The sequence below is a fragment of the Gouania willdenowi genome, chromosome 12, assembly GCF_900634775.1.
Source record: "Gouania willdenowi chromosome 12, fGouWil2.1, whole genome shotgun sequence".
Classification (NCBI taxonomy): Eukaryota; Metazoa; Chordata; class Actinopteri; order Blenniiformes; family Gobiesocidae; genus Gouania; species Gouania willdenowi.
Genome location: NC_041055.1, coordinates 17,579,221 through 17,587,763, shown reverse-complemented (window position 1 = coordinate 17,587,763; position 8,543 = coordinate 17,579,221). Strand labels below are relative to the sequence as shown.

The 8,543-nt window shown below is 41.2% G+C and overlaps 3 protein-coding genes across 3 annotated transcripts; 2 read left to right on the top strand and 1 right to left on the bottom strand.

The window, feature by feature from the left end:
- The first annotated feature begins 797 nt into the window (after positions 1–797).
- On the top strand, positions 798–2,676 carry LOC114473140 (N-acetyllactosaminide beta-1,3-N-acetylglucosaminyltransferase 2). The gene is made up of 2 exons (XM_028462556.1): positions 798–900; positions 1,304–2,676. The coding sequence occupies exon 2, from the start codon at positions 1,333–1,335 to the stop codon at positions 2,674–2,676; it is 1,344 nt and encodes a 447-aa protein (XP_028318357.1). The 5' UTR covers positions 798–900; positions 1,304–1,332.
- Positions 2,677–4,130: 1,454 nt separating this feature from the next.
- Positions 4,131–4,926, top strand: LOC114473437 (heat shock protein 30-like). Its single transcript, XM_028463064.1, has one exon. It carries the CDS (start codon positions 4,181–4,183, stop codon positions 4,796–4,798), a length of 618 nt encoding a protein of 205 aa, XP_028318865.1. The 5' UTR covers positions 4,131–4,180; the 3' UTR covers positions 4,799–4,926.
- A 1,952-nt stretch (positions 4,927–6,878) lies between these two features.
- LOC114473445 (heat shock protein 30-like) lies at positions 6,879–7,676 on the bottom strand. Its single transcript, XM_028463079.1, has one exon. It carries the CDS (start codon positions 7,624–7,626, stop codon positions 7,009–7,011), a length of 618 nt encoding a protein of 205 aa, XP_028318880.1. The 5' UTR covers positions 7,627–7,676; the 3' UTR covers positions 6,879–7,008.
- Positions 7,677–8,543: the final 867 nt, after the last annotated feature.

Here is an 8,543-nt window from a genome sequence, read left to right as displayed (position 1 = left end):
CAACCTTCCCCCGTCAGTCCACAAAATTTTCACTATTCTCTAATAACCTAAAATGACAAATCAAAATGTATCTTTAACATTTTCAGTTGATTAAAACCTACAGTATCGCTTTCAATCTACCTTCTTGATTGTATTTTGGGTTCTTTACTTGTGATCCTATTGCTGTTCAAGATAAAAAAATTTAAAAAAACCAGTTGAAAAAAACAGATTTTATCAAAGGCAGGACTGTGGTAAATCTTGGATACCGTTGTGTATTTAGTTGATTCCTAATGGAAAGCTGAGACTGTTCATTGTGGAGTTTGCATGTTGTCCCCAAATCAGTCACTAACATCTGCAGGAGAATTCTATGGAGTTTGACCAATTAATCAATGTTTTTAATCAGATTTATTTTCCTCTTTGCTAATTCGTGCAGTGGACCGGATTGGAAACAATGAATGGGTGAGTTTGACACACGTGCTGTACAGGGTGAAGTATTGTATGTATTCCATCCCATGCACAGAGCAATTTGGTTACATTAGGCAAATATACACCGGCAGCACATTAATGCAAATAAAATGTGTTTAAAAAAAAAAAAAAAAATTGTTGGGATTTGTTAGCGTAAAGTCCCGCCTGTCCTTGGGGGTAATACACTGCAGCCCTAATGAGCTGAAGAGGCGCATGCCCATTGCTCACCGCTTCCAGGGAAACCTCACCTGGGACATGTTGCTGTGGTGCTGTTTATAAAGCTGCTGCACTGTGAGGACAGCGAGCACAGAGACCTGAAAGATGTCGCTTTATGAACATAGATGATGTGAAATAGAGAATCAGTGTGACGAGCATCAAGGAATCTTACCGCATGAAAGAGCAAATAACTTGTGGGCATCTTAAGTCTTTTCACAGCCCACAACACTTGACTCACTCGTAAGTAGTTGCATTTTTCTTCTTTCTTCTTTTACTTGAGGAGAGCTCAGAACAAAAAGTAGCTGTAGAGGTAGAAAATGAGTCAAAATTGGATTGAACTTTTATGTTAAACGACTGATTCCAGCCACTGTTGTTGCATGTACACATTTATCAAAGGCAATTATCTTTTACTTTTCGCATTGAGTTTCTCTTCGAGCAAAAACAATATTACAATGGCACATTTGGGAACTATTATTTTTCTAGTGGAGTCATGTAAGATGCTCTGCTCATGACGTGTAGCCAAGAACAGCTAATAACCCTCACTGGAACATCACCAAGGAGACAGAAACTCCAGAGGGTCGAGTTCAGAGTCTCGCAGGCCGATTCCCACCCCTGCATCCTCTGATGTGCTCTTTGTGTGCAGGTGTGCGTCTGGTCTCTGTACTGCAGGCGATGGGAAAATGCTGCAAATGCAATGGAAGACTGCTCTGCATGTGCTTGCTGCCTTGTATGATGACTTGCCATCTGGTGATTTATGTCATGGTGTCCATATTTGTCACCATCTCCTACTCACCTCCAAAAATAACCATCCACTATATAGCTCCAGGGATTTCTCCCAATTCATCCAGCACAGCTTCTCACCCACTTGGCCCTTTCTGGAATCTTGGTTTGGAAGATGGTGCATTGTGGAACCATCTGCAGCATGTTTGGGACCGTCAACACAACCCGATATTGAGGGGAAACACAACTGGGATGATGAGGAAGTCAAAAGCAAAGCTCCAATTACAAACCGAGGACAAATGCATTTATGACTGCACATCACAGAAATGTTCTTTCTCTCATAAGTACAATATAAACAGCTTTCCTGAACAAATGCAAACCTTTGTTAAGTCAATGCACTGCAGGGAGTACCCGATTCTCATCAATCAGCCCAGCATGTGTAGGAAAAAGAATGGTAGCAATGGTTTGGACTCCCCCATGCTCATCATAGCGATCAAATCTCAAGTGGGCAACTTTCAAAATAGGCAAGCTATTCGAGAAACCTGGGGACGCAGTGGGCTGGTGAAGGGGGAGTCATTGAAGAAAAGTGGACTGGTGCGCACAGTGTTCCTGCTTGGAAGGCAAGACTCTAGTACAGGTCCTCATCCAGACCTTAAAAACCTTCTGGAGCTTGAGAACCAGAAGTATAGAGACATTCTTCAATGGGACTTCAGAGACACTTTCTTTAATTTGACCCTAAAGGACTTGGTCTTTTGGAATTGGCTCCAGCGATACTGCCCCACTGCTGCGTTTGTTTTCAAAGGGGATGATGATGTGTTTGTGCGAACAGATGCCCTTATTGATTACCTGCATAAGCAGATAGAAGAGCACAACATGTGGAGATCCTACACAAATGAGACAAACTTGGATTTGTTTGTCGGTGATGTGATTAATAACGCAATGCCTCGCCGTGATCCGTCCACTAAGTACTACATTCCTGAATCCTTTTACAAAGGCGTGTATCCTCCTTATGCAGGTGGAGGAGGGGTGGTGTACTCGAGCTCACTGGCGTTACGCTTAAAGGAGGTGTCTGAGAGGGTTCGGCTGTTTCCAATCGATGACGTGTATCTCGGCATGTGCCTGCACAGACTCGGGCTCTCGCCGAGTCACCACCCAGGTTTCTTAACATTTGATCTCCCGGAGTCAGACAGAGGCAATCCCTGCGCTTACAGATCTGTCCTCCTGGTTCACAGACGGAGTCCCAAGGAGATGCTGACACTGTGGAAACAGCTCCAACACCTGCCTGCTCAATGCTGAGGGTCATTTGCCAAGCAAATAAGATTCTCTGAGCACCAGGTGAAGGCTGTCACCGCACTCATTTGAAAAACACATACCCCCATGACAGCATTTTCATCCCGAGCAGGCTGCTTGTGCTGCAGCTTACATTTCAAAGGTTCGGCCTACACCGTGTTAGGAAAGAGACTGAAGGATTTTCAAAACAAACAGAAACCTCTGGAATGTTTGCTATTACTTTCCGTCACCAGCTCTATTTTAAAATGTGTTTATGTTATGTTACATAGGTGTGTATACAACATACTGTAACTATAGGCATTTTTGTTTTTTTTTAATAAGACTCAGTTTGTACTTTCCGTCAGTTTAACCACTTGTTTTAAAATTTAAATGAGAAAAGGAAAATGCTACGAAATGTCTTCATAAGTTGTTAAATGATTTGAAATGTTAATTATTACACAAGAGATTTTATGTCAAGCAAATTGTAATCTGTGTAGTTATATATCTAGCATTAAAAATAAAGGCATTTATATTTTACTATTTCCTCTGTCAAGGAGGTTATATGTTTTTGCCGCTGTTTATTTATCTGTCTGTGAACAATTTAACTCAAAAACTATTGGACAGATTTTGATAACATTTTCCGGAAAATATCCGAAATAGGATAAGGAACAAGTCATTCGAATCAATATCCCAAATTTAACATTTAGATGACTACGCAATATTAGGGGATGCTATTGCCTGGCATAGGTATGCGATGTATACTCATTAGAGAAGAAAATATTTCAATATTTTTTTTTATAATTGCTTAGGTTTTTGCATATAAAAAAAACATAAATCAGTTAATAAACCTATACTTTGAAAATAATAAAAAGGAAACTACAGCATTTCATAGGTTATATAATTCTATTCCACCCTCTGGAATGCCTCAAACTACCTCCAACCAAGTCTTACAGACATGAAGCAGTTCAGAAAATCCTTTTGAAATATCAATTTCAATACTGTGTGCACATGCAATTCACTGTTCTCTATGTCATATCAAATGTCTTTCTAGTCTAGTCTCAGTTATTGATCCAAGCCCTAATAGGCCGACAGTGGCAGTGCATTGTGCAGCAGAATGTCTCTTTGAATGAAATGAATGAACAGCTTCTATGGAAAAACAATTATGTAATAATTTACCTGCAACATGGATCATAATTTCAAAGTCGCTCAAGTTACTAAGATAGCAAGAACCATGCAAAGTGTTCAGACCTAAGCCTAAAAAATAATGAGGATTTTGACTGCCATCTAGTGACAAAAAATACTCAATGCAGGAAAATTCATGAAAGCGCCGGAATAGTCAAGTAAAACCAGGATGCTTCTGAAACAGCGAAATCTAGTGGTGAGATCTGGTAATGACCAGAAAGTTCCTGAATGCTCTGGATTGTTTTGAGTCAGAATATAAAAGGAGGGACAGTTCCACTGCTGAGACAGACAACAGAGAGAGGAGAAACACTTCAGACCTTCATCTCACTCTACCCTATCATCAGAGAAGATGCTGCGCTCTCATGTATTCCTGTCTCCACTCAGTCCTTTCAGGGACGTCTACTGGCCTGTACGCAGTCTGTGGCCAGAGGTCAGACCTCTGCTCCACCAGAGGAACCTACAGGATCTACACAGCAGTCTGCAGCTGATGGATGAACTCCAACACTCCATCCTGGAGCAGACGGAGCCTTTCCAAAGCTGCAAGGCCATGTCACCATCCTCCTACGAGCTGGAGAAAGATGGAAAGAGCTTCAGCCTGACTCTGGACACTCGAGGCTTTTCTCCTGACCAGCTGTCTGTCAAGCAGGTGGGCAGGAATCTGAGAGTCAGCGGGAAGAAGGAGAAGAAGCAGGAGGACGGGAGAGGCTTCTCTTCTTACACACTTCAGGAGTTCAGACAGGACTTAAATCTCCCTGAAGGCCTGAACCCTGAAGCTGTCACCTGCTGCCTGTCTGCAGACGGGAAGCTCCACATCCAGGCAGACAAAGATCCTCGTGGAGAGGAAGCAGAGAGAGAGCTGATCATCAGGAGGAGTTCAGGAGAGGAAACCCAGCAGAGTGTGTGTTCACAGGCAGAGAACAGCAGCACACACACCAGCTCACACACACAAGCTGAACACAAGGACTGATACTCAAGCTGTTGAAGACTTAAGTCTTTGTATCAATGAATGATGTTCAGCTGTGCTTTGGATTATTCATCTTGAAAACTAAACATGTGAAATAAAATGTTCATCAATAAATTGATTTTCTTCAACTTTAGTGGATTTCAGCTGTCTTTCACTTTCCTTATTTTTCTTTTTATTATGTTGATGTGTAAGTGTTTCTTGGAAACAAATGTTAGCCATGTTGTGCCCAATTTAAAAGATAACTTAAATTCATACGTAGAGTTTACATGTTCTCTCTGAGTATGAACAGGCTTGAGATAGAACTTAACTGAATCCTGGAATTAAGACTGGGCGACTTTTTAATAAATATCAATATATTTATTTTAGAGATATAACATAGTATTATATCGTAATATCGATATAATTGATGTAACATTAAAGGTTTGTTCCGTAGAGCCGCCAGTATGCCTGTTTCTCCATTGTCTATCTTAACCAGCTCTGCCTCTCTCCCTGAGAGAAACTCAACACACACGCGCTGATTAAACACCTCCTCCTCCACTCACTCACCTCAGCAGCGACATTATGAGACAGGGTCGAACGAAGAGTTAGTTAGTAAAAAAAATAAATAAATAAATAATAGTTAAATCATTTGGAATGGTTTGGCTTCAGAAAGTCAGTGTGTGCGCATGAATGAGTGTGTGTGTGTGCTGTAGAGATCCGGAAGTGTCTGTGGGTCGATAACGTAAACAGGACTCAAAACAATTCGTTACCGTCACACTGCACGTTTATTGTATGCATGGGAAGCTGAAACACTGCTTCTATGTCGTTTCAGACGGGACGGTAACAGAGAAGTCACCACTCAGTACAAATCAGGACGTAGGCAGGTCTGAATGACCTTACGTTACCAATGGCGCCCTTGAAGGGACAGTCCTCAGGCCATCGTTACAGCGCGTGTGTTAGTGGTAACTGTTATATTATAATTCTTTGGCTAACAATAAATTCACAATTGTCAGTAATAATAAATAAATAAATAAATAAGTCCCTGTGTGACATTTGACATGAGGCTTTAACTGACTTTCCTTATTTTAAGGGTTTGCCTCTGAAAAAATAAACTAACAGGTACGCTATGCTATAATAGTTAGGGGAAACCCCAATTACACCAGAGAGAAAACATCAATAAATATTGAGAATTACCATTCTGGTTTGATTGTATGCATCAAAGCATCATCTCAAGGCAAGGGCAAAATATCGAGATATATATCGTATATTGTGATATACCTTGAAAAATATTGAGATATTTAAAAAAAGGCCATATTGCTCAGCACTGGGATAGCTCTTAAGGTCACTGAGGCACGCAAACCCCCTGACCACAATAGGGTGGCAATCCCTCAAAGGGGAAACTGAAAAATAAAAATAAAATATCCATCTATTTTAAAATGTATTTATTTATTTTGATCAGTTATGAAATCAAATGTGTCTGTGTTGTACATTTCTGAGCAGTTAGAATGACCTTCAATGTTCTACACAATAATAAAGGCATAATCAATTTTATTGTATTACCATTAATGTTTAATTGACATCGATTTTTTTTCTTATTTACAAAATTACAGTTGTTTTAACTCTCAAGACATATAGCACATTAGCTAAATTTCATCTGATGTCCTAAGGCAGGTAAACGTGATATATCATACAGTTTAACAATAACATTTAACAGTAGTAACATGACACAATGAGACAAACATTAAACTTGACTGACAACAGAAAACATGTCATACATGCTTTTTATTAAAAAAACAACAGTCAGAAGTTAAAAGAGCCCAAAAAAATTTACAATATTATACATGATGCCTGTGTTGAAGGTTGTGTAAATGCCACAGTTTCTGATGTTTTCTGGAAGTGTATTCCAGGATTCAGTTAAGTTCCATTTAAAGCCTGTTCATACTCAGAGAGAACATGTAAACTCTACTTAGAGGAATTAACATGAATTGAAGTTACATCTTTTAAATTGGACACAACATGCAGCTAAGCTTTGTCTGCATGAAACACTTACACATTAACATAATAAAAAGAAAAATAAGGAAAGTGAAAGACAACTGAAATCCACTAAAGTTGAAGAAAATCTATTTATTGATAAACATTTTATTTCACATGTTTAGTTTTCAAGATGAATAATCCAAAGCACAGCTGAACATCATTCATTGATACAAAGACTTAAGTCTTCAACAGCTTGAGTATCAGTCCTTGTGTTCAGCTTGTGTGTGTGAGCTGGTGTGTGTGCTGCTGTTCTCTGCCTGTGAACACACACTCTGCTGGGTTTCCTCTCCTGAACTCCTCCTGATGATCAGCTCTCTCTCTGCTTCCTCTCCACGAGGATCTTTGTCTGCCTGGATGTGGAGCTTCCCGTCTGCAGACAGGCAGCAGGTGACAGCTTCAGGGTTCAGGTCTTCAGGGAGATTTAAGTCCTGTCTGAACTCCTGAAGTGTGTAAGAAGAGAAGCCTCTCCCGTCCTCCTGCTTCTTCTCCTTCTTCCCGCTGACTCTCAGCTTCCTGCCCACCTGCTTGACAGACAGCTGGTCAGGAGAAAAGCCTCGAGTGTCCAGAGTCAGGCTGAAGCTCTTTCCTTCTTTCTCCAGCTCGTAGGAGGATGGTGACATGGCCTCGCAGCTTTGGAAAGGCTCCGTCTGCTCCAGGATGGAGTGTTGGAGTTCATCCATCAGCTGTAGACTGCTGTGTAGATCCTGTAGGTTCCTCTGGTGGAGCAGAGGTCTGACCTCTGGCCACAGACTGCGTACAGGCCAGTAGACGTCCCTGAAAGGACTGAGTGGAGACAGGAATACATGAGAGCGCAGCATCTTCTCTGATGATAGGGTAGAGTGAGATGAAGGTCTGAAGTGTTTCTCCTCTCTCTGTTGTCTGTCTCAGCAGTGGAACTGTCCCTCCTTTTATATTCTGACTCAAAACAATCCAGAGCATTCAGGAACTTTCTGGTCATTACCAGAAAATGACACTAGGTGGTGCTGTTTGTCTGTGTCATGATCTCACTCTTGATTCTTGAATTTACTGGAAACAAACATGATATATTTACATATGATTATTTAGGAATATCATACTTGGATACCTCAGGTGATGTCCTGTTTGATTGACAGGTCACTGCTTAGTTGCACAGTGGGTGGATCAATAAAATTAAATGAATAAAATTAGTCTAAGGAAAGTTTTAGATTTATTGATTAGTTTAATTAGAGTATGGCTGCATGGGTAAAAGAAGGAACTCCTATTGCCTGGTGATTTATGCTTTTTGCCTCTGTATTATTTACCATGAAGCTATATAGGGGGGAGATGGCCAGTCTGATGACATGGTGTGTGGAGAACAACCTCACCCTCAACACGGACAAGACCAAGGAGATGATAGTGGACATGAGGAAGGAGTGGCGTCATCATCAGCCACTGTCTATCCTGGAACAGGAAGTGGAGAGAGTGAGCAGTATAAAGTGCCTGGGGGTCCACATCAGTGAGGACTTCACCTGATCCCTCAACACTACACAGCTGGTGAAGAAGGCTCAACAGCAGCTGTATTCCCTGAGGAGGCTGAGGAAATTTGACATTCCACCAAAAGTCGTCACCAACTTCTACAGCTGCATCATTGAGTCCATCCCCACCAGCTGTATCACCATGTAGTATGGCAACACCATGGCCATGGACCACAAATGCCTGGAGAGGGTGGTGAAGGCAGCATCAAAGATCACCAGGACTCCACTCCCCTCTCTGCAGA